General features: G+C 39.6%; 1 protein-coding gene across 2 annotated transcripts; it reads left to right on the plus strand.

Moving 5' to 3' along the window:
- The first annotated feature begins 104 nt into the window (after window positions 1-104).
- On the plus strand, window positions 105-23,525 carry Cox16 (cytochrome c oxidase assembly factor COX16). Of its 2 annotated transcripts, XM_076921806.1 has the most exons (8): window positions 105-745; window positions 8,799-8,938; window positions 9,119-9,181; window positions 10,750-10,905; window positions 15,105-15,176; window positions 19,622-19,693; window positions 20,451-20,513; window positions 23,165-23,525. In XM_076921806.1, exons 3-8 carry the CDS (start codon window positions 9,179-9,181, stop codon window positions 23,279-23,281), a joined length of 483 nt encoding a protein of 160 aa, XP_076777921.1. In that variant the 5' UTR covers window positions 105-745; window positions 8,799-8,938; window positions 9,119-9,178; the 3' UTR covers window positions 23,282-23,525. The 2 variants fall into 2 exon arrangements, with proteins under 2 accessions (XP_076777921.1, XP_076777922.1); XM_076921807.1 differs by lacking the exon at window positions 19,622-19,693.
- Window positions 23,526-26,278: the final 2,753 nt, after the last annotated feature.

Consider the following 26,278-nt stretch of genomic DNA (forward strand, 5'->3'; position numbering starts at 1 on the left):
CCTACAGTTTTCTGTGTGAGTGGGCTCTCTAGCCACAGGCAACAAATAGAAATAGTATTTGTAATTACAGCCTATGTCAGGGACTGTGTTAAAATTGATTAGTAACACTATGAATTACCCTGAGATTTAAGCATTGCTATAAAGAGACTGAAGATGAGAGTATAAAGTATTTTCCTAGGATTATATAGTTGGTAAAAGAGAATCACGATTTAAACTCTGGACTATGGATTGACAGTATCAGTAATATTCCTCATTGCTAGCAGTTCTCATGCAAGGTCTCTGGACGGAAGCGTTGTATTGCCTGCAAATGCTTGGGTTTCATCCCATATTTAAGAAGTGAGATGAGTGTGTGGCAGCCAGCAACTCTCTCCTTCTAGGTAACTGGTTAATGCTGAACCTTGAGATTCACCACTATCAGGAGCTATCTATCTCTCTGCTTAGAATCACCTGGACAGCTGGCTGGTCAACCCACATTAAATAAGAACATGGGACTAGAATTCAGTCAACAAAAAAAGTTTCATCAGGTGGCTAAAATGTACAAACTCTGTTGGAAATGTTCCATGGTATTTCAATTTTCAAATCACCTACAGATGCAGCTCTAGCCAGAATCAAGAACTTGACTAAGTCCAGAGCCCTGCTCTCTGAGCTTCTGCCCCAGATACAGAGGCAGAGTAAGAAGTGGAACATTGTTTTACTCCTAGGTGCTAAGGACAGACTGAGCAACCTCCATAAATGTATGTGGCCAGTAAGTGCTTCATCTTATGCAGCCATTAATAACCAAATCATAGGATAGTGAATCTAAACTCTTGGTTAAAATTTGTATTAGAATTGAGAAAAAAATAAGGGTCAGAAAGGTGAGCTAACGTCAACTTAGATGCCCCTCCCCCTTTATTTTGGTCTCAAATTTAAATCAGTTTACTTTCATCTTTTCTCTTTGGGCTTTCAATAAAGACCAGAAGGACTGAGAGACACCTAGGCATCCAGATTAGAATGGGAGAGTCCATTGAACAATTTGAGAAACCTAATCAGGTGTTATTTTTAAAATTCCATTAGTTTTAAGTTAGATACAAGCTATTTGTAGCATTTTGGGTTTTATTGTGAAAATAAGCAATTAAAATATATTTAGAGGTCAAGTATGGTGGTACATGTCTTTGATCCCATTATTAGGAGGCAGAGGAGGAGAAGGCAGAGGCAGCTGGTCTCTGTGAGTAGGAAGCCAGCGCTGAATATCTCTCTCTCTCTCTCTCTCTCTCTCTCTCTCTCTCTCTCTCTCTCTCTCTCTTCTCCTCCCTCCCTCTCTCTCCCTCTTTTTCCTCTTCTTGCCCTTCTCTCCCCATCTCTCCCTTCCCCTCCCTCCTTTCCTCTGTGTGTGTGTGTATAGTCAATAAGGATTTTATTCTACTCACTTTCAGTGGAATGTATCTTTGTACAGATAATGATTTTTTTCTTCATTTAGCAGATAACTATCAACACTAGTATAGAAATACAAAGATAAAATTTAGTCACTAAGCTGAAATAGCATTTGAGAGTGGGTGATCTTTAATGTATCTTTTTAACATCACTGAAGAAGTACAGGGTTTGAGTTCTTAAGCTCTCTACCTCTCACAGTAGTTTCAGGGTTGGCTGCTATCCTAGGCTAAGCCTTCTTTGCTGTTCCCTTTAACTGCAGAATTTTATTGAGACCAGCCCTCACCTATAGTGCAGTTATGATTTTTTTTTTAAAAAAGACAATATTTTAAAGAATTCTGCCCAGTGGGAATGAGATTCTGAACTGCCATTAACTCTTGTGTTGATATCTATACAGAAAATTCAAAGCATGTGACTATTTACCTGATGCACTTAATACAAAATTTGACAGTGTTGGACCCTAAGATCCAAACCGGAAGACACGCTCCCACAGAAACACTCAAGGACAGGGAGTTCGAGGCAAAAGCAAGAGGTTTACTGATTGAGTGCACTGGGGTTTCCTCCCCTCCCCCCCTCGCTCACAGGCTAGAGAAACCCTGAACTAAAGCTAAGAGCAGTTTTTATACAGTTTTCACAGGGCTCACGAAGGCAGTTTTATAATCACCTTTTAGACAATGCTAACCACAAAGGCTGACCTCAAATGGCAGCTCCCACACCTGGTTTCTTGGCAACACATATTTGCACATTATCTTATGACAGTGAGTGTTAGCTAAGTCTATCTTACCATAGCTCCTGTTTACTCGGGTTTATTGCTCTAAGGGCCCAGCTTCCTGATAACCTTTTAACTCTCTTATCTTGGGCCCTTCTTCTGAACGGTAGAGTCTGTTTTGAGATTTAAATTCATTACAGAGATGCTAAAAGATTTATTAAACCTTCATATATCTAAACATAGAAAATATTTAGTACAAATATTAGTCCATGGGAATTTTCAGGTATTAAAATTTTCAAGAACCCCTGACTTACATGCAGTCCATAGGTGTCTAAAATACTGTATGTTCCATTACTGGTTACCAAAGCAAAACAAAAACCCCAAACCTGTGTTGCGGTAAATCTTTTGCCCATAGGGAGTCCAGAGAATAACGACACAAGTCAATAAGTATCAAATGAATGCTGCATGCCTAGATTGGGCAGATTTACCATTAAACTACACTATTTCCCCGGCTATGAGAGCTCTTAACAACTTGCGGTTTCCTAGGTCAAGGTCTTCTTCGTCTTCTCTCTCTCTCTCGACCAACTGCCCTCTCCCTCGACCAACTGCCAACCCAACTGCCAACTCAGTGCCCGCCGCCTTCTCTCCTCGTCTCCTCCTTTTCCTGCCTCTGGCTCCTCCCACTCCTCTTCTACTGCCCAATCACTGGCTGTAGCCTTTATTTAACAAATTTGATTGGACAGAAGGTTTACAAGATTCACTCCTCCTTCGCAGCCCCTCCCAGGAGTGGAGTTACCATGACAACAAGAGGCTAGGGCTATCCACCACATTTCCCCCTTTTTGTCCAATAATAAAAAAATTTTTTTCTTTTCACATATTAATTGAACACTAACTATATTACCATGTTGTGATTGTTAAAGTACAAGATAAACCTAACACCCAGTCTATCATTTTTGTTAACTAAATAGAACCTTTGCCATCTCTCTCAATTAATAAACTTAGTTCTGAACCTGGCTTATGTCCTGTCATCAAAATGAATAGCATCTGAAAACCATCCTCTCAAAGTAAATAGCCTGGGTTGGCTGTGAGATTATAAATCTTCAACCCCATCAGAAATCCAGAATGACTCAGTTAAATAAAGATATGGGAAGCACAAAGCGTGGCTTCTAAAACTCAACCAATTTAAATAGACCACTGAACATCTAGACAGTTCCTTATTTCAAAATGTTGGAGCATCTGGTCTTCAGCCTTCTGGCCCAGGATCATCTGACAGACCTAGTAATGCAGAATTACTAAGGGCTGATTACTCTGTCTTGGCAGATATAATCAGTCGACCATTCTGCAAGTGTGTTTCTTTTTTTGCACACTATTTTGTCTGTAGATGAAAAGAGGCAATTCTTGCCTAGTGGCAGTCATACCATAACTGGTGTAACTCCAAAGATGCTCAATTTCTTCTTAGAATCCAAGACTGGGAAGCTGTCAGGATCAGATAGGTCTCCAATAAAATAAATGTTTATGTAAGAATGTTTGTAATGTCAATTCTATGGATTTCTAACGTTTTTGAAAATCAACTATGTAAGGCAATCTGAACAGTTGTCTGTTAATTCCTTTCCACTAATTTTTTTTTTTTTAAAAGGACTGGGTCTAAGCCTTGTATTTCTAAATAAGATATATAGGTACAATGCCTACATGAGAGTAATATATTAATATAAATTCCATATCAATGTAAGAGATTATAATTTCAACCTTGTAATTATTATAAAGATTTCTTACCAATGTAAGCTATGACATATTTAAAGACTGACTCTAAAATATGTATTATCTACTGTATTCAGAGAAGGCTCAGTAGGGAATGTGCTTGCTTTGCAAGCATGAAGGCTTAAGCTTGGTAATCCATTAACCACATAAAAGCTGACCAGGATGGTACTCCTTTATAATGGCAGCAAGCAGTGAGATGAAGAGACAGGATCCTTAGGATTGTTTGGCTTCTGGCCAGCCAGTCTAGCCAAAATGGAAAGCTGCAGGTTCAAAGAGAGATTACTATAAAACATAAGGCAGAGAGAAAGGAAGACACTCAATGTTGACTATGGTCTCTACACAAGCACATAACATTGAGAGGGGACACACACAACAACCTCTGAAAGACCCCCAAAAGGGACAACAAAAAAAACAATGACCAAGCCAGCTCAGTCAGTCAACAGGTTCTCCAGCACAGGAATGAGGATTTAAAAGAAAAAAGATGACAGACAATGTTGTAGCATGACCCCAGCCAGTTCTGAGGCTGAGGCTGAGGCAGGTTTATTTTTTCCCAATTTTCTTTTAAACCATTTTAATTATATGCAAGTATTTAGGTCAGTTCTAGGTTGAGGAATCAGCAGTACAATAGATGCAAATAGTCAAGGAACAAACAAGGCAGTAAACAAAGTCCCATGATCACTCCCGTGATCACTCTGATGATCACTGCTTCTAAGGGATGACAAAATATCCGAGCCTACTTCCCTGTCCTAGTCCACAGTCATATGCCTGAGACCTACTTCTTTGTTCTATCCTAAGACTTAGTTTCCTGACTGAAATTACTTCTCTGTTTTAGCCTAAAATTAGATTTCTACCTGAACTTACTTTCTTGTCATGGCCCAATGTCAGATTCCTGCCTAAATCTCATTTCCTTGTCCTTGGCCAATGTCAGATTCCTGCCAAGCAGCCCCCAAAGCTCTCCACAAAACAAACAAACAAAAAAAACCAGAAACAACCCCTTCCCCCCCACATACTGGCTTGAACTAGGCTTCCTTGTACATATGAAACAGATGTACAGCTTGATCTTTTCCAAACAACTGGAGCAGGGGCTATCTCAAAAGCTTTTGCCTGTATGTGGGATATGTTCTTCTAGCTGGGCTGCCTTGTCTGGCTTCAGTAGGAGAGGAAGTGGCTAGACTCCCAGAGACATGATGTGCCAGGGTGGGTGGATATCCAGAGGGGGGCCCACCCTCTCAGAGAAGGGGAGAGATGGGGGAAGGACTGTGGGAGGGAGTGACCACTAGATGGCCAGTGACATGGCCTCATTTATCCTATAGCTCACACCCCATAGAAAATAAGATGATACTGGAAACACTCTAGAGAGTACTTGTGATACTTTTATCAGAGAATGTGCATAAAGGAGGAAGAGTTTTCTAGTTTTGTGCTAACAACCCATTTGTAACTGGTTTTAGCTAAATAAGACTGAGCTGGAATAAACCTACACTCAACTGCTCCAGTTATACTCAGAAGTTACATCAAATGATGAGAGGAACCAAAAGAAGATATTTTTTTGGACATGTTGTCTTAGGGATTATAGGAGGAGGCTATGATTTCTAGGGTTTAGCAACGTACCAGAAATCCCCACACTCATCAAGTTTGAAGAAAAAAATGTTTTTAGGGAAAGAAGATAGATCAGGAGCTCTCCAGTGTTGTCCCTAGCACCTCAGTTTCAGTATGACCTGGAAGCTTGTTAGGGAATATATTTTAGGTCCCATCCTTCACCTGCACAATCAGAAACTGGTGATAGGGCCTAGAATAGATTTTTAGTATTCTCTACAGGATTCTCAGACACTGATGTTTGACAGTCACTAGTACAGAACAGCAAGATGGCTTGTGGTAATGGTTCTTGCCACCAAGTCTGACAACTTGAATGCTGAAGGACACACACACACACACACCCCACTGGGACAAAAGTATTAAAATGGAAAAGAATTGTCTTAGTTACTTTTATGTTGCTGTGACAAAACACCATGATCCAGATAATTTATAAAACAAAGTTTAATGGCAGCAGACAAGCATGTATAACACTGGAGCAGTAGTAGAGAGCTTACTTTTGTTCCATAGCAGAAGATATATCTGGGGAGGAGAGTAGGAGGGGGAGAGGGAAAGAGGGAGGAAAGGAGAGAGTGGGGAGAAGGAAGAGAGAGACTGAGAATGGCAAGCGGTTTTGAAACCTCAAAACTTATTTCTAGTGACACACCTTCTCTGACAAGGCCACACCTTCTATTCCTCCCCAAACAGTTCTACCAGCTGGGAACCATGTATTCAAACATTTGAACCTATGGGGTTGTTTCTCATTCAAGGACTTAAGGCTCTAACATAATGTTTACCACAAGGACTAAAGACTCTATAACTTAAGGTTTACAAGACCAAAACAAAAAACTTTGAGAGTTGGAGAGGATCTATGAAAGGTCCATAGAAGCCATTATCAATTAGATAATAGTCAATTCTACAGGAAGGAATACCTATATTACTTGACAGAGTAGACCTTGGATAAGCCTGTTATCCTTCATGAATGTGGATATATATATGTGTGTGTATATATGTATATATACATATATATATATGTATATATACATACACATATCTATGTGTATATATGTGTATATATATATATGTGTGTATATATATGTGTATACATATACATATATGTGTATGCACATATATGTGTATGTATATATGTGTGTATATATATGGAAAGGATAACATATTACTGATTATAGCATTATCTAGAATATATGTGCATGACTAATCCCATTATAAACTACTACCTGGGTGCAGAGCTTTGGTGGAGTATGACTCAGATGATCTTCTATGTAGTGAGGAGGTCAGAAAATGCCCAGAGTTTTGGAGCCAGGCCCCTTGATTTCTAACACCTGTTGAAGTGAGAAATAACACACTTAGGTAATAGGGACATTGGGTGAGTTTTGAAATGTCATGGGAAATAAGATGAAAGTCAATGCTGTGTAAGTGCTATACACTTCACACTATTTTAATAAATCTTGTATTCCTTTATGGTTTCATCTTGTACAGAGATTTTTTCAAAACATGTCAATGCAAAGCAAGGTATAATGAAATACACCTGTAATCCTTATGCTCCAGAAGCAGGAGGATCAACACAGTCAACCCAAAAAGACAAATACCAGCTTTGGAGGAGACACCATTCATAATTTATAGCACCCCTGTTATTATAAACCTATCCCTTCAGTCCTAAGTTCTGATCCAGAGTATTTTCAGTATATCTACAAATTTTTCTTCTAGTACTTTTAATTGTGTTAATCTGTCATTTTAAAAACGCTCACCCTTCTACTACTTCATTTCCCACATTTGCAGGTCTCTTTTCTACAGTCAAGTGAAGAAACAGGGGAAAGGGAAGGGACTGCCAAAAGTCTTACTTTAAGAAAGGTTGTCCTGGACATATCACAGTTTCCTTTGGTTTAATGCAAATTATGTCTTTCCCTCAATATGAAAATTCAAACTCTGAAATACTGTTGTTATCCTCCTGTTTTATTATTTGTGTGCTAGTAACAGTAGTAATGCTTTTATACACTAACACAATACACAGTGTGGCAAGTTATAAGTCAAAGGCTACTGGCACTCTCAATACTGACTAATGTATGCCTGTAGAGTACAGTGGACTTCAAGTGTAGAGTGAAAAATTATAAAGACCATTTTGTGAAAAATATGTAGACTTTTTCTTTGCCCTTAGACCTGAGCAGAAAAAGGTGCAGGTTCCAGAACACGGAACTGAAAATAAGATTTCAGGCCTTCACCGCCCTGGGACACATTCCGGGTGGAGGACTTTATCCCTGAATCAGAGGACACTTGCTGGATTACATTCCTTAAGCCTCAGGGAGTAGACCCACCTGTGGGTGGGAAAAGCCCAAAGCAGGAAGACACATTCCTGACCACAAAAAGGATACAAGTCATCTAGGTGGGGCTGTGACTGGAGAAAGTGAGAAATATTTAACCTGAAATAGTTGGTAATGACAGGGTAGGGCACAGTGACATAGTAAAACTACATTTTTGAGAAGAATGAGTATACAGAGTAATTTTCACGTGGCTCTAAATCATTTAGGGTAGATTCCTCTGAAATGTTCCACTGTTCTTGGTTATCCACCCCCCCCCCCTTTGAGGTTTTCCCCGTGTTACAGCCTGCTGATGTTCAAAAATTTTAAAACAACCAATCATGTGTAACGGCGCAAAAATTCCTTTCCCCACCCCATGCTATAAAAAACCCCATCAGCTTGCTGGCCTTTTGTCAAAATTCTGTTCCTGTGTGGACAAGCAGTTTTGACCATTGACTAGCCAACTCTCCCCAATAAACCTCTGCTGATTGCATCCAGGTATGGTTTCTTGTGATTTTTGGGTGGTCATGATTTCCTGAGACTTGAGGAAGGGTCTCCCGAGGATGGGGGTCTTCACAAGTACTATGTCCCAGGAGCTGCAAGTTGGAGGTGTGTAAATTCATGGCATACTTCCTCCTCCCCCTCCTCCCCCTCCTCCCCCTCTTCTTCCCCCTCCTCCCCCTCTTCTTCCTCCTCCTCCCCCTCTTCTTCCTCCTCCTCCCCCTCTTCTACCTCCTCCTTCTTCAAGACAGAATTTCTCTGTGTAGTCCTAGCTGTCCTGGAACTCACTCTGTAGACCAGGCTGGCCTCGAACTCAGAAATCCTCCTGCCTCTGTCTCCCAAGTGCTGGGATTAAAGGCATGCGCCACCACTGCTCGGTTAGACTGAAGTCTTTTAACAAATAGTTTTAAACCTTGCCGTGAAAATTGTAGAGACAGTGAAGGCAAAGAAAGCCAAGAGGTTATTTTCATTATGTATAAACCTGTCTTCCAGTGCTGTGTAAGATTAATTTAAGATCATGCCCTCTTTCCCCCTGACAGAGATGTTTGCCTAAGCTTAAGGGGATGTGTAGCTTCTCCTGTGGAGACAACTTGTGAGGCTACTCCAGAAGCATTTCAGTGGCATCAGAGAGGCAGAGGCAAATGCAAAGGTTCTCTGGCTCCTCCTGGAAAATGACAAGGTGAGTGTTTTGTTCACCCAAGCTATCATACTTTCTAGTTTGTGTCCCTATTAGATGGCCTGTTTCTTCTTTTTTGTTTCCGTGTTCCTTGAGTCATCCAGAGGCACACAAATAAGTTGTAGTTTCATAGCCAATGAAAAACAGACATTCATTAAGAATAGGATTTCATGAAATTCACAGGCAAATGGATGAAGCTTGACAATATCCTGAGTGAGGCAACCCAGTCACAAAAGAACACACATGGTATGTATTCACTGATAAGTGGATATTAGGGAAAAAAAAAACCCTCAGAATTTCCACAATACAAGTAACTTATAGACCATATAAAGCTTAAGAAGGAAAACCAAAGTGTGGATACTTCAGTCCTACTTAGAATGGGGGACAAAATAATCATGGGAGGTAGAGGAAGGGAGGACCTGGGAAGGAGAGGAAAAAAGGAGGGCAAGATCAGGTGTGAAAGGAGACAGGGGAGATGTGTGGAGTCAGGGTCAGGAAATTGAACACAGGTGTGTAGCAGTGGGGGATGGGGAACTGGGGGTAGCCAAGAGAAAGTCCTAGATGCCAGGAAAGCAAGAGGCTCCCAGGACCCAATGGGGATGGCATTAGCTGAAATACTCAACAAAGGGTCTCCCTGTAGAGAACCTGTAGAGACCATATCCAGATGGGGACACCCACTCATCTCAAACGTTTTAACCCACAATTGCTCCTGTCTAAAGGATATACAGGGACAAAGAGTGGAGTAGAGACTGCCCCACCTAGGTATCCATCCCACATGCAGCCACTAAATGTATTGCTGATCAATACCTATGCAGCCATCACTATTGCTGATGCCAAGAAGCGCTTGCTGACAGGAGCCTGATATAGCTGAGAGGCTCTGCCAGAGCCTTACCAATACAGAGGTGGATGCTTGCAGCCAACCATTGGACTGAACATGGGGTCCCCAATGGAGGAGTTATGGGAAGGACTGAAGGAGCAGAACCGGTTTGCAACCCCATAGGAAAAACAACAGCATCAACCAGCCAGGCCCCCAGAGCTCCCAGGGACTAAACCACTAACCAGAGTACACATGGAGGGACCCATGGCTCCAGCTGCTTATGTAGCAGAGGATGGCCTTATCTGGCATCAATAGGAGTGGAGGCCCTTGGCCTTGTGAAGTCTTGATGGCCCAGCATAGGGGAATACCAGGGTGGTGAGGCAGGAGTTGGTTGGTGTGTGTGTGGGTGGGTGGAGGAGCACCCTCATGGAAGCAGAGGAGAGGGGGTGGAATAGGGAGTTTGTGGAGGGGAAGCCGGGAAGGGGGATAACTCTGAAATGTAAATAAATAAAATATCCAACAAAAAAATTTTAAAAAGTTCAGTTACAACTGATGAGCTAAGACTTAAAAGTCTCCATTAACCAGGTGCTACTTGTGCATGAGCTTTAGAACCAGCCCTGACCTTTAGCTGAGTTTACTGAGCCATAAATCGCCAGTCAAGATCCAGAATATGCGCTAGGGCGGTGGTGGCGCACGCCTTTAATCCCAGCACTTGGGAGGCAGAGACAGGCGGATTTCTGAGTTCGAGGCCAGCCTGGTCTACAGAGTGAGTTCCAGGACACAGCCAGGGCTACACAGAGAAACCCTGTATCGAAAAACCAAAAAAAAAAAAAAAAAAAAGATCCAGAATATGCGAATTGCAGATTTTTCAAATCGAAACCCAAATTGCATTCGGTGTACCCTGTGTCCCGGAACCAAAGCTCAGTGGCCTCGACTTCCGGGGGAGGGAGGAAGTGGGAGTGTGTTAAGAATAACTGATTACGTTTGACTCGCGGAGGCCTATCAGGTGAGGACCTGGCACCCAAAGCCAGTGCTGAGAGGCGCGGTCGCTCTGGAGAAGGCCAAACCGGCCGCAGCTTCTGCCATGGTTGCGCCCGCTGTGTTGCGAGCTCTGCGAAAGAACAAGACCCTTCGCTATGGAGTTCCCATGTTGGTGAGTGGCTGCGTCCGGAGCTGAGCGTGTCTGGGCCCCCGGAAGGGGCGGTCTTTCGTTGGCTGAGTGGCACCGTTTTCCGGATACTGCTGACTGGGCGAGTGCGTGTGTGTGTGTGGGAGTGGGTCGGTGGTGGGGGGCGCGTCTGTGGTAGGAAGGGACTGGGAGAGACGTGAGCTTTGAGGGGTTTGTTTTTCTTAGTTTACGCTCAAAAGTGTACCTTGGGTTCCCGCTTTTCCCTTCCCTTCTGGAACGCGCGTGTTGTTACTATCCCCGTTTTACTATAGCTTTCCTGGGTTAGACGTTGAGGTTTGGCAAGAAGACTAATCAAATGTGGAGCCACAATAATCATATTCATTTGTTGTTCGATCATTGATTAGTTAATTTGCTTTACATACTCCGATGTTATATTAAAATATACAAAAGCTTTTAAAAATACAAGACATTTTACTTGATGTAGGTCTTGGCACACGTGAAGTTCCCGGCTTTTGTATTTAAGCATTGCTAAAAGGTTGATTTTAGAAAGGTAATATGTTGGGGTGTTGGGGTGGGTTTTTTTTTTTTTGTTTGTTTGTTTGTTTGTTTCCAGTCGTCTTTGATGTATATGGATTTTGTTTCGATAATTAGGGAACTCTGCAATCTGCTTTAAGAGTTTTGGGGTAAGCATTCGTAAATGACAGCAATTCATGTACACAAGGCATGTGTAAAATTTGTTTTCTCCAAGTTCCTCTGCAGTTCAAAACCACGGATTTTAGCTACTGACTTGCCATCTCTATCACTGTGGGAGCCAATTTGGTTTTCTTTCAAAATCATAAACTCAAGATGTTACAGAAAGAAAAAAAAAATCTCAAGACGAGGCTTTCTATGTAGACTTAGTACTCTGCCCTATTTTTGGAGCTATTCAGCATGAAAGGGGCTCTTTCCCAGATGAAAATTTCTTTCTTGGTCAGTTTTTCAATGGTCATATCAGTTATATGAAGGCATAGTCTGGATCTCTGTGTAGACAAACTCTTATGCCTAATTTGTTTTCCAGATGCCCTTCCACAAGTTAAGCAAGGAGCACTTTCTATGCCCAATTTGAGAAACCTTCCTTTGAGTTCTGGGGGTCTCCTTTTCTGTTTTAAAATGCATAGTGCAGTGTGCTCTGGCACCGTAAGGAAGCCTCCAGTCATGTAACAAAAGCAGGTTCTTTAGATGAGGTTATTCATTATGACTTTTTAACCTATAGATGTATAGCTAGTCATTCATTCCTGTTTGCTTCATGCACACACACACTTTGTCTTTATGCAAAATAGCATTCTTTTTATTTAAAATTAATATATATATTGAGAATATAGATAAGCACTGTGTTTCCATCCTTTTTATCTCTACCTCTCCCCTTCCACCTCTTCCTGTGATTCCTTTCTCCCTTTCAATTTCATAACTTTTAAAAAAATTATTATTGTTCCATGTTAAATATATTTAAATATATATGTGTATATATAACATAATTATATATTATATATATGTGTGTAAAAGCAGCCATTTTGATTTGGTTCTATATATTCCAAATAGCATTTTTTTAAAAGCAGCTAAGTATATATATATATATATATATATATATATATATATATACACACACACACACACACACACACACACACACACATATATATATAATTGATACATATAAACTTTTATTGTGGCTGGTGTTTACCTAGAAATCATGGGGGTTAATGAAGGGCCCTAAAACCTGAGAGGTGAATCTCTAGATTGCAAGAGAGGAACCAGGAGGAATGTTCTTAGAAGAAAAACACCGAGGTAAGGCAGAGCAGTTCCTCTCCCTGAGCCACTGATCTAATGAACACAGAGACTCTAAATCTAATGCTGTTCTTTGGTGATTTTTTTTTGTTTGTTTGTTTGTTTTGCTTTTCACCCTTCAACCTGTGTGTGTGTGTGTGTGTGTGTGTGTGTGTGTAAGTGCACATCACGGACACATCCCGGATGCTCTCCCCATTTGTAACCTGTGTGTGTGTGTGTGTGTGTGTGAGTGCACATCACCGACACATTACAGATACTCTCCCCATTTGTTGCCTTCTCAGTTCATTTGGTTTTGTTTTTCATTTTCTTTTTGTCAGAAGTTCTAAAGTTAAACAGTGAAGTTTTGTTGCTTTTAGGAACCTCAGATTTTAAATTTCTAGTTTATGTTTTTATACTTTTTCTATTTAATTATTTAAGCAGTGATATGGAGATCAAGCTTTTTGCCTCTAATGGCTTAGCTTATTCATCTCTGATGTGAGAATTGTAGCCAGCTTACTTGTTGGTAAAATAGCAGTAGCAGTTTGGAAGCTCCCTGAAAGGGTTTCTGCATACAGAAGGATGGGGCATATGCCCCAAGACTCTTTATAATTTGTTAAGAAAGTAAAAGTCAGTGTTTACAAATGTCTAGTTTTGCAAAGTCATAAAGTTGAAAGAAATTCTACATGGACAAGGCCAGAGTTTTATTACTGGGTGTACCCTATATAGTTTTAGTATTAAAAACTCAAGGGATGAGAGAGGTGGCTCCCTGATTAAGAGTACTTGCTGCTCTTTCAGAGGATCATAGTTTCCCAGCAGCTGTATCCGGCTGCTCAAGACTGCCTATAACTCCAGCTCTCAGGTGTCTGATGCTCTCTTCTGACCTCCACAGTCACCCACATATACTGGCACATAAATAGACACATATATGCACACATACACATATGCATGCATGGATGGATGCATGCATGCACAAATACTAAGATAAATCTTAAAAAAATAAACATTTCAAGCAAAACAAATTTTACCGATTCTGTGTGATCAGAGAAGGCTCATGAATCGAACAGCACTCTGAATCCACAGAGGTTCAAAGAGTTCTGTCCTTCTCATTGGCAGAAAATATATAATACTTATATTTTATTATATAAAATATATAAAAAGTTATAGACAAAAAATCCTACAAAAATAACTTAATTGGATAGAGTTAGACATTTGAGGTTTTTTGACTTGGTCTGATCAGTTAGTTGACCACTGGCATTTCTGTTTGTTTACCTTCTAAGGTTACATAAATCTCTAAAGGGATTTAAGTACAATGACAAGTCCACTCCAAGATACTTAACAGTAGACTATCATTTAGTTGGGTGTGGTTTTATTTCCTCTTGAGTTTGGAAGCAGGGGAATCAGAAGTTCAAGGTGATCCTCAGGCACATACCAAGTTCAAGGCCATCTTGGTTATTGAGACCCTGTGCCTTAGTTGGTTTCTATTGCTGTGAAGAGACACCATGGCCATGGCAACTCTTAACATTTAACTCTTAACAACATTTAATTGGGGCTGGTTCACAGTTTCAGAGGTTAGTTCATTGTCTTCATGTCGAAGGAGCACAGTGGTATGCAGGCAGATATGCTGCTGGGGAAATAATTGGACAATTCTACATCTAACCCTGCAGGCAGCAGGAAGAGAGAGCTATCTAGGCTCTGACACCTCAAAGGCCACCCCAGTGATATAAGTTCTGTATCAAAGCCACACCTCCTAACCCTTTCAAATAGTGCCAATCCCTGATGACTAAGCATTCAAATATATGAGCTTGTGGGGGCCATTCTTACTTAAATCCTCACATTCTATCTCAAAAAAAAAAAAAAAAAAAAAAAAAAAAAAAAAAAAAAAAAAAAAAAAACAAGAAAAGTCAAATATATATAGTATTGATTTATAACATCAGTTATGATCTTATAATTTTTCCAGGATAGTATAGTGGCCTCCCTTACTGACATATCACTTGCTGCATCTTGTCTATTGTTAACAACAACAGCAGCAAAAAAGTAAAGAGAAAAATTCCATGGAAAATTTCAGATGTAAGTAATTCATAAGCTTTAAATGGCAATATATTACCATTGTTGTACTTTATTACTAGTTATTGTTACTAATCTTATTGTACCTATTTTGAGAATTAAACTTTGTTATATGTCTTTATGTATGGAAAAAAAACCATAGTGTATTTAGGGTTTAATATTTGTTCAGGTTTCAGGTGTCACTGGAATGCCTTTGACGGTAACACCCACCACATCTGCTTTTAAGAAATGAGTAATAATTTTCTAGAAAAAATAATCTGTATGTTGTTTATAGTCTGTCTGAGGCACTGTTTAACAACAGGGCTGGTCAGAGCTGCCCTTCTAGTTCATGTAGCTGCTCCTTTCCTTTGTTTCAGTTGCTGGTTGTTGGAGGTTCTTTTGGTCTTCGGGAATTTTCGCAAATCCGATATGATGCTGTGACAGTTAAGGTAAGAACTATAATTGGTGTTTGACTTGTGTAGGAGAATTCCATGCTCAGTTCACTTAGCAATTTTAATCTGTTTTGTCTTGAAAACCCAATAGCAGGTCTTTGTACCTTTTCTTGTTTAATTTATCACTAATGTGAATCTATGCAAGTGAATCTTATCAAGCATTTGGGAAAAATTCTCTGTATTTACTTGTAATATTGTTCTTTGTCTTCCCAAATATTCTCAGATGTAGTTGTTTTTGGATTCTTAAGAAACTAAACATGGATCAGTAGTTTTCCTTCTCTAATTATAAATTAGCTATTCCATTGTATGCCAGTGATGTTATAAGTATATTGCCATTTCTCATTAGTAACTGATACTAAAATAAAATATTTTATTATAAATGAAGACACCTATATTTTTATAGCATATATATTTTTTTTTTGTAGGAGTATACTAGGACCTGCACTTTACAGGTGTGGAAACAAAGGTCCAGAAAGCTATACTGTCCTGCATACAGTCATGTGGGTATTCTAGGACAGAGCTAGAATTTTTACCCTCTGTAATTATACATTCACAAATTTATGCTGTATGTTACATAGGAAGTCTAGTTCATTAATTGAGAAATATGTTGTAATTTTGCGAGAGGGAGCACATACCTGATATTTGAAGGCTTTTCTAAGTAATATATAATGTACCATTATAGGTCAGTACAAGCATTGTTCACTGTGGTAATGGACCCTCCATTCTTGTACCCCACCAAGTACTATGACTAAGTATGCAGTTTAAGTACCTGTGAGTAGGACAGTCTTTGACTTGCCTATCATGTTTTGTAACAAGAGAATACTAGCTTAATATTTAATTTAAATATTGGTGACCCTATTTTCAAGATCAGATAATGAGAATAAGAATAACCATAATAGTAAGGTTGATATTGTCCAGACATCACTGGAGAAGAAGGCTGAGTCATCATATTACTTTAATGACAGATGAATTAGTGAGCTAAATAACCAAAACAGCATACTACACAATATCCAAAAGAAATTGCAGTTGAATATCGGGATGAAAACACATAAGAAGATTGAATCCCGCATATCCAGGAAGAAACAGGCAGGTAATTACAAATCAGTCCTAAATTAGTTCATCTTAAACACCAGTACTTAACCTCAAATAGTAAATGGTGAGGTAGCTTGTGCGTACACCATACGTACTTATCATATTATTTATTTGACTGGTCTATAAAACTTATTAAAATTCCATTTTTCCAATTTATGAGGTGGAACTAAATATAGCCTAGTGGTGGCCAACAGGGGAAGTTCTGTTACTAGACATGGTTTTGCCTAGCAGGAACACAGTTGGTCTTGTTCATTCTTATCAAGGGTCTATCTTTCTATTATTTTATACACAGTGATTGCTTGGCCTGGAGATCAAACTGAGTGGTAGAGCACTTGCCTAACGTCCAGCAAGCTCTGGGTTTGACCTTCAACACAATGAGGGGAGGAGAAGAGGGATTGATACTGAATCATGGAAGCAAGAAATGTTTTCCTTAACTCTTAGGTACTCTAATGTGGGGAAAAAAAACCCTGGAATTTCAAACTATCATTTGGATTCTTTGAGGATTTTAAGTAAAACCATGGGATACATAAAACAAAAGATTGATGTTTTCTAAAACTGTTTTTACCTCAGTTTTCTTTCTGCTTCCTCCATGGGACTTTAAGATTCATAAAGTGTACTATTGAACTATGCCTGAGTTCATGAGCTATAATAGCTATCAGGTGTACTATTAAACTGTGTGTAAGCTCATGGCCTGTATGCACCGCAGGATGTACTATTAATCTACACTTAATTCTTTTTGTGTATATATTCATCCCTGGATTCTCTCTAGTGTTTTATCTTCAAATTACTAAATCTGTCTTTTGTTATGATCAATTTCTTACTAACTCTGTTCTTTTAACTTTGTGATTTAGTACATCATTTTTACTTCCAAACTGTTCATTTAATTCTTCTATTATGTATTTTAATACTCTAGAGAAATTTTTTATAATGTCATATTTTATCAATTTTTTAATTTGGTGACTTAAATACTTTGTGAATTATAATTACTTAAAAGTTTTATCTCCCATAAGGATATAATTATCCATTTTTCTTCATTTTTTTTACTACATGATTATATCTTTAATATGCCTAATAATTATTTTCAGTTAAATATTTATTATTGTTTATAGGTGGCTGTAAAGGTTCTAGATGATATTGCTTTCCTTCAGAAACAGTTTATCATTTTCTTTTTCTAGGCAGGCATAGTTGTATCTGGTGCCCTTAACACTTGGGCATGAGTGGGGTCCTGGCTTGGTTGGAGTTACAGTTAATTTTAGTGCATCTCTGCTTCTTCCTTACTCTTAAGACCTGACTCTACATGATTTTTAATTACTACACCAGGAAGTTCAGCTCTACTTTTCAGAGATTTTCAGCTTAGCTCTATATTCTTGTTTTATGGAGTTTAGAATTTAGGAATTTAGTAATTACTAATTTAGTAATTTCTTTGGGAGACATAAACCTTGTCACATGTCATTTGCTTTCTGCTTTTGTCTTTGTAGCCCTGGGTGGTGATTTCTCTAACCCCCAGTAGCTACATCTTCCTGGTATCCAACCTTGACTCCTCTTCTTTTTAAATTAACATATAAACTGTACAGAGTAATAGGCCTCATTATGACATTTCCATAGATGTATGTAATATGCTTTGGTAATATTCTCTCCCCTTGTCTTAGTTTGGGTTTTATTTTTGTGAAGAGACATCATGACCAAGGTAACTCTTATAAAGGACAACATTTAATTGGGGCTGGCTTATAGTTTCAGAGGTTCAGTCCATTATGATTATGGCTGGAAGCATGGCATTGTGTAGTCAGAAATGGTGCTGGAGGATTTGAGAGTTCTATATCTTGATATAGAGGCAGCCAGGAGGCACCCTTTAACATTGGGTGGAGCCTGAGCATAGGACTTTAAAATCCACCCTGACAGTGACACACTTCCTCCAATAAGGCCACACCTACTCCAATAAGGCCACACCTCCTAATTAGTGCCACTTCTTATGGGCCAAGCATATTCAAACCACCACATTCCTAATACCCTTTCTTATCTCCCACTTCTTCCTCTCTTTGTTCTCAATGCACATTTCTAATAATCCTCCTTTTACTTTCTCTCCTTATTTATTTATTCTATAAATTTCATATATGAGAGCAAGCATGAGATAGCTGGCTGTAATGATAACCCTTGGTTATGATTCTGTACTTATTCCAGACTTGGCAAGTGAAGTAGAGGGAAAATGACTTTCAGCTCCAATTTTCAGCTCTTAGGAACAAACCCTAAACTGAAGACTGAATTGAGTTATTTTGTTTAATTAATTAATCAATTTTGTTTTGAATTTCACTTTGAATAGAAAATAGAAGCATGAGAGGATAGTTTATGGAAGTGTTATACAAAAGGATAGTGTTTGCTGACAAGGCAGAAATGGCACCTGACCAACAGCACTAATATAATTCTGGAAGCTCAGGTTCACATGTTTTGGGATTTTTAGATCTACTTGTCATAATTTATCCTTTTCTGATTTGTCACATTTGTCTCTATCATACATCATTCTAGTGGAATTCTGGGATTAAGCCCCTGGCTCATTACTTTGTTCATAGCCTCTGTTAAGTCACTCATACTCAACGAGTCTATGTACTGTGCCTTGTTTATTTCACTAGTTATACTCTTTTTTTTGTTATATACAGGCAATAGACATAAATTTCAATGTGCTACTGTGGAACCCTAAATTTCTAACTCTTCATTTGGTCTGTGAAAAAGGTTCTTTTATTTTCAAGTGTATTATATAGTAACATTTTAAATATTTCTGTACTACAAAATCTATACTGGTGGTGGGTGAATAATGTTGCCTCTGGAAGCAGAGGGCCAATGCTTAATACCAACACATGTGTCTTTTACAAGTTATTCAACTTCCTGTGTTCTACTTTCTATACATATAGTAATGAGGATGAAATTTATGTTTATCTTATAGGTTTAATGAGCATTAAACAGTATATGTACATGTCAAATGCCTAGTAGACAATTCCTCAATGTATGTCAGTGGCTGGAGTTATGTTTTAGTTATCACTATGCATTAATTATCACAGTTGATATTAGAGATTTTGACATAGCTTTAAATTGGTTGAACTTTCTTATCTATTTTTTCTATGACTTTCTTTGTTTATTTTTTTGTTTTTGTTTGTTTGTTTGCTTGTTTTTCGAGACAGGGTTTCTCTGTGTAGTCCTGGCTGTCCTGGAACTCACTCTGTAGACCAGGCTGGCCTCGAACTCAGAAATCCACCTGCCTCTGTCTCCCAAGTGCTGGAATTAAAGTCGTGCGCCACCACCGCCCAGCTTCTTTGTTTATTTGTTTGGCCAGGGTCTCATTGTGTCCTTGCCTGGTCTAGGACTCACAGAGCAGGCTGGCCTCAGATCCACGGAGATCTACTATCTCTGCCTCCTTAGTGCTGGGATTAAAGGTATGTGCCATCAGGTTCAGCTCTCTTATGACTTTTTTTTTTTTGAGATTATATAATCTCTCTCCTTTTTTATTGGTTATTTTGTTTATTTACATTTCAAATGTTTCCCCCCGTCCTGTTGTCTATTCTGCAAATCCTCCATCTTCTAGAGAGTGCTCCCCCACCTACCTACCTACCTACTCCTGCCTCACCACTCTAGCATTCCCCTACACTGGGGCATCAAGCCTCCACAGGCCCAAGAGCCTCCCCTCCCATTTCACATAAGGCAGTCCTTTGCTGCATAAGCAGCTGGAGCCATGGAGCCACTCATGTATACACTTTGGTTGATGGTTTAGTCCCTGGGAGCTCTGGGGATTGGAGGCGGGCGGGGGAGGGGATTAGTTGCTATTGTTTTCTTCCTATGGGGTTTCAAACCCCTTCAGCTCCTTCAGTCCTTCCCATAACTCTTCCTCAGGATCAGTCTGATGGTTGTTGTGAGTATCTGCATCTATATTGGTCAGGTGTTGGCAGAGCCTCTCAGAGGACAGCCATACCAGGCTTCTGTCAGCATGCACTTCTTGGCATCCACAATAGTGTCAGGGTTTGGTTTCTGCAGGTGGGATGGATCCCTAGGTGGGGCAGTCTCTGGATGGCCTTACCTTCACTCTTTGCTCTCTTATGACTTTTAAAAGTAAAAAATAAAAAAAAAAATTAAAGTGAAAAATGAATATAAAAGAATTAAATGATATATGTTCTTTTTTTTTTTTCTTTTTTACAGATTGATCCTGAATTGGAGAAAAAATTGAAAGTAAATAAAATAACTTTAGAATCAGAATATGAGGTATAGTATGTTAATATTCTATGTTTTGTAACATCCTTATTAGCATGACTGGTTCTGTTGCTCAAGATAAATTAACAGTGAAGAAAAAAATAAATTTAATCTGAATTTGTAGTATTTGATAAATTATCTTAAATTTGGAACCAGAAGGGTTGGGGAGTTTTTCAGGTAAGTTTCATCAGTACAGCACTTCATGTCTGTAAGCTTTTTGTTGTTTGTTTTGTTTGGGGAGGAGTTTCTGGGGACAAGCTCTGTTGCTTCCTGTGCCCAGTAACTCAGTAGGCCTCATTTTTTAAATACCCTCCCCCAACACACACACACAGTCTCTGTCTCTGTCTCTGTCTCTGTCTCTGTCTCTCTCTCTGTCTCTCTCTCTCTCTCTCTCTCACACACACACACACACACACACACACACACACACACACACGGGTGTTGCCAGGGTTTGGTTTTAAATTTGGGACTGTGAGTAAAAAGTTTTTTCTTGAGTGTCTTAGCTGGATGTCAGGGTAGCAAGAGAATCCTGACCGGAGGTATGTACTTGGCAGGGTTGGAGACCAGTTCTTAATGCATTTCCTCACTATGTCCTGTGCTCCTCAGTAAGTCCTATGACACTGGTTGTTAGACAGTGAGGCTTGAGTCTTGCCTAGCACATGTGTACAGCCTGACATGTAGCCAAACACACATTTTGTAGATTTTCTACAAGTAGTCTTTCCTGTAAATGGCTCCTAAACACAATATGTTCCCATGACTCTGTCATGTCAACTTTGTCTCATATCTTAAGAATTATTTTAAATTCTAATAAGCATGTATACCTTAACATATCTGGATAATGGTGATTACTTTTGCCAGGAATGGTGGCAAAATGTTTGCTATGCAGGATTTAGGGAGGCCAAGCATGATGATTTGTATATGCTTGGCCCAGGGAGTGGCACTATTAGGACATGTAGCCTCCTAATAGTTGTTGGAGTAGGTGTGGCCTTGTTGGAGTAGGTGTATCACTTTGGTTGTGGGCTTTAAGACCCTCGTTGTCATAGCTGCATGGAAGACAGTCTTCTCCTAGCAGCCTTCAGAGGAAGATGTAGACCTCTCAGCTCTTTCTGCACCATGCCTGCCAGGACGCTGCCATGCTGCTGCCTTGGTGATAATGGACTGAGCCTTTGAACTTGTAAGCCAGCCCCAATTAAATGTTGTCCTTATAAGAGTTGCCTTGGTCATGGTGTCTGTTCACAGCAGTAGAACCCTAACTAAGACAACAAGGCACTAGAATTGCTTTTAGTTCAAAGCCAACTTATACTACATAGTGAGTTCAAGGCTAGTTTGGGCTATATAAACTCTGTCTCAAAAAATAAACAAAAAATCAAACTAAAAGGCCTTTTAGTGCTTTTAGATAAGTAGTTCATAACCTATGGGTTGTGACCTCTTTAAGACCACTGGAAATATCAGATATTTACATTACTATTCATAATAGTAACAAAATTACAGTTAGGAAGTAGCAACAAAAATAATTTTGTGATTGAAGGATTACCACAACATGAGAGATTATAATAAAGGATTGTGGCATTTAAAATGTTGAGAACTGCTGCTTTAGATAATTTCATAGCCATACTTGAAAATATTTATGCTAAATTCATAGTTCTTTGTACATCCATATATATTTAACATACACCCCTAACTTTTCAAGAAAAACACTGTCACTCCCTGCTTCCCTGTCCTTTGTTGAAGCCTCGATCTGTCTGCTTGAGGAAGTGAGCACTGTCTGGGCAGTCTGTGCTGTGGAGGCCTTATCTGGGAATCATAAAAGTTAACTGAATATAGAATATTTTGTCTTGCCTTTTAGCAATCACTTATAAGAGAGACAATGCCAAGGTGGCCTGTGCTACTCGGTAAAGATTGTATGGTTCTTCAGTAAAAGAGTTAATACTTTGTATCTAAACATCAAGGAAAACATATGCCACTTTCTCCATTTTTGGATATAAATTACTCATTGATCTCATAGCATTTTTCTCTTCCCTCAGTTATTTCAGAACAGAAGCAGGTATATAACAGTGACTATTAGAGAGGATAAAGAAGCTCTTCTGTCCACCCCTTTTCTCTAGCCTCCTTTGTGTGCTTGAGACATTGAAGACTAAGGGAAGCTATGGTGCATCAGTGTAGTTGAATGGTTCTGCGTAGTATGGATACTTTTCCTCAGGTTACCTGAAGAGAATGACTTCATTCTGAAGCCTAGTGTCATTTCCCAGATGCAGAACAAGGTGCTTTGGTCCTTTTTTTTCTTGTGAAGATGCCAGGGTCTGCACCTTAGTTCTTTTGTACTGTGACCCACAGCAGCCTTTCAGGTGTTGCTGCACTAGAACAGCTTCACATTTACTCCTGTTTTCCCTTCTCTTTCTGTTCTTTGTGCTCTTAGAGACAGAGTGTAAACGCCTTCTGTGGCTATGAGCTTATTATGGGAAAAGGTAGATGTAACGTCTCTCTGTAGCAAGCAAATAAAGTTCTAAACCCAGGAAGTCCCAGATATTGGCTTGGAGTTGGTCTATTTGCTGAACTTGTCCTTGAGCCTGTTGGTTTTCCTTGACTTGCTCACCGCTTAGTGATAATATCAGTCAAAGCCTCTGGGCTTTTGAACTAATATGTTCAACTTTGTGGCTCTGTAGAAAATAAAGGACTCCACTTTTGAAAACTGGAAGAATATTCGAGGTCCGAGGCCTTGGGAAGATCCTCAACTCCTCCAAGGACGAAACCCAGAAACTCTTAAGCCTAAGACAACCTGACTACGCTTAGTTTTTGTTTTCTTTTTGTTTTTCAATGAAATGTTCTCACCTCGATCTATAGGAAGATTTCGGACCTGTGGAAACCTGGATGTGAATAATGTGATGGTAGAAATTTTTGATTAAATATAAGTCAAATATAAGTCTGTATGTTTTTCAGTCTACTTGCAAATGAAAATAGTAGTGTTGAACATACACCCCCCCCACTACCAATCTATTAAAAAATGTGACTACTGTTTCTATAACATGCCATGCATTCTGTTTCCTTATCCATGCATTCTGTTTCCCTGTTATCCACTCATACTCTTTTTCCAAACACTAGAACATTTCTGCTACCTCAGTTTGGTTTCTGATGAAAATCGTAGGCTTAGATCCAGATTTTCCCAATAACATAGTGACTTTGTGTTAAGCCTATAAATAAGTGATCATAATCTAGTAATGGTCTTGTATTTTATTCCTAATACTTTACAAATCATCCTCTGAAACCTGTTCATAAGCAGTGCATGATAGTAAGAGGATGTGACATTTTGTTGAGGTTATCAAATGGCTGTGTTATATATCAGCATAGTCTGGAAGTTGGTTCTAGTTTGTTTGTTAGATCTGTTGTAGTCTGATCCTTAAGCAAAATGGTAGGAAAGGTAAGAGTTTTGTTTTTAAAACCAATGACTCATTTTCTTCTTTTATTTCTGTTTAGGCAGTCTCAATTCTCTACCTTGTGTGATTTTAATGCTGAATTCTAAATACCTGAAGTTTTAACTGAAATGTTTCCACTATAACTATTCCAAATGATAAAAACACCCCACTTTTCCCTCAGCCAAATTTTTTTTTTTTTTCCCCCAAGACAGGGTTTCTCTGTATAGCCCTGGCTGTCCTGGAACTCACTCTGTAGACCAGGCTGGCCTCGAACTCAGAAATCCGCCTGCCTCTGCCTCCCAAGTGCTGGGATTAAAGGCATGCGCCACCACTGCCCAGCTTCCCTCAGCCAATTTTAATTAATTTCAACACATTAGTTTTAGTAATCTTAGAATATTACTTAATGGATAATTACGAACTGACTTCAAATTTAGTGGCTTAGTTACTTTTCTGTTGCTATGATAAAACACTGACTGAAAGCAATTTGGAAAATAAAGGGTTTATTTTGCTTACACTCTCAGTCAGAGGAGGAACTCAGGGCAGGGACTGATACAGAGGACATGGAGGAACATGGCTTCCTGGCTTGCTCCCCATTTCTTACTCAACTTCCTTTCTTATACAACCCAGGATCATTCAGGGGTAGCACCACTTACAATGGGCAGTACTCCCATATCAATTGTCACTCAACAAAATTACCTCTAGACTTGCCTACAAGCCAGTCATACAGAGGTATTTTCTGGATTATGATTTCTTCTTAGATAGCCCTAGTTTGTTTCTAGTTGATACGAAAATTATAACAATCTACCCCTTGTCAATTTGACACACCAACACAGCACTTCCTAAGTTACAACCCTTCTTGTTTGTCCATGGTGTCATGCTAATATTAAGATGACAGTGTAAAACATTCCAACTTTTAAAAGTCTTTAACAATTTCAACACTTTAAATGTCCATTCTTTTTATAATACCTAGTCTCTTTCAAACTACAGAGGCTCTTTAAATTCCAAAATTTCTCTGAAATACCCAAAGTCTCTCTAACTGTGGGCTCCTGTAAGGCAAAACAAGAACAAAACTAAAGACAAAGAACTTATATACTTTTTAACCCGAAGAGGGAAGAACTAGGACATGCATAGTCACAATCAAATACAATCAGTATCCAAATTCAACAGTGTACAAAGTTTGATGCTTGACATCTGGGACCCTTTCATGATCTTCCAGGCTCCAAAGGGTTTAGACAGCTAGCTTTACTTCTTGGGAACTTCCAGCTGCAAGCACATGCAGTTTATCTCATAAACTGAGGCCTACTCCACAGTTACTGTCCTTGGCCGTTCTCTTGGTACTACTATCTCTAAAATGCTAGGGTCTCCTACTGCACTTATGTCAGCTTCTTCTGGGCTATCTTCAAGTTCCCGGACCCTGCCACATAGTGCCAAGCCTTGATTCCTCTCCATGACCTCTTCAGTCCTGGGCCTTTTACTGCAACTGAGTCTGTACCTTCACTAATGGCCTCTCCCTGCCTCCCTTGAGGGACTCCAGCCCTGCTAAACAAAGCCACACCTCAGCTATATTCCATGACCCTATTCAAACCTTTAAAACCAGTATTACCTGGGTGGTTGTTAAACTACCACGTTCAATTTCCAGCATGAGATGAGGCCTCAGCTCCTTCTAGACCATGGCTTCTGTGTGCTGACTGAGAGGAAACACTTCTCAGAAGATTTTGCCCCAATAAAGTTGATTTTCTCTTTTTCTCCGACACAATATTTTTATTGATTATTTGGGAATTTCACATAATGCACCCTGATTGCACACACTTCCTAGTCCTCTCAGGTCTGTTCCCAACCCTTGCGTGGTTTCTGTCAACAGCTTGGACCATGGACATCAACATGGCCTTTGGTGGCAGTACAGACCACAGACATCAACATGGACCTCTGTTCCAGTATGGGCCATGGACACTTTCATGAACCTTGGTGTTAGTACAGGCCCTAGATATCAATGTGGCCTCTGGGCCATAGGCCATAGATACCAGCACATCCTTGGTAGCAGTCCAGTTCATGAACATTACCATGGTTTCAAACAGGAGCACAGACCACCAACATCCACATGGCCTGTTGGGTTGTAGTGTGCATGGGTCTATTGTTGGGTTGAATTGTGGGTCCCATGTCTGCCCCTCCAGTGGGCTAGGGTCACTGCTCAAAGGGACAAAGGCACAGGAATTCGACTGTGTTCACTCCATGCTGGCGCAGAGCATACATCGGGCTATGAGAAGCCCCAGGACTCAACTCTGTTTGGGGTGAGGGAACACAGTCTGAGGTCCTGTGGGGAGGGGGAGAAGCCAGAGCTTCTCTCTGTGAGGATGAGACTCTTGCTTG

This window comes from Arvicanthis niloticus, chromosome 23 (genome assembly GCF_011762505.2).
Source record: "Arvicanthis niloticus isolate mArvNil1 chromosome 23, mArvNil1.pat.X, whole genome shotgun sequence".
NCBI lineage: Eukaryota > Metazoa > Chordata > Mammalia > Rodentia > Muridae > Arvicanthis > Arvicanthis niloticus.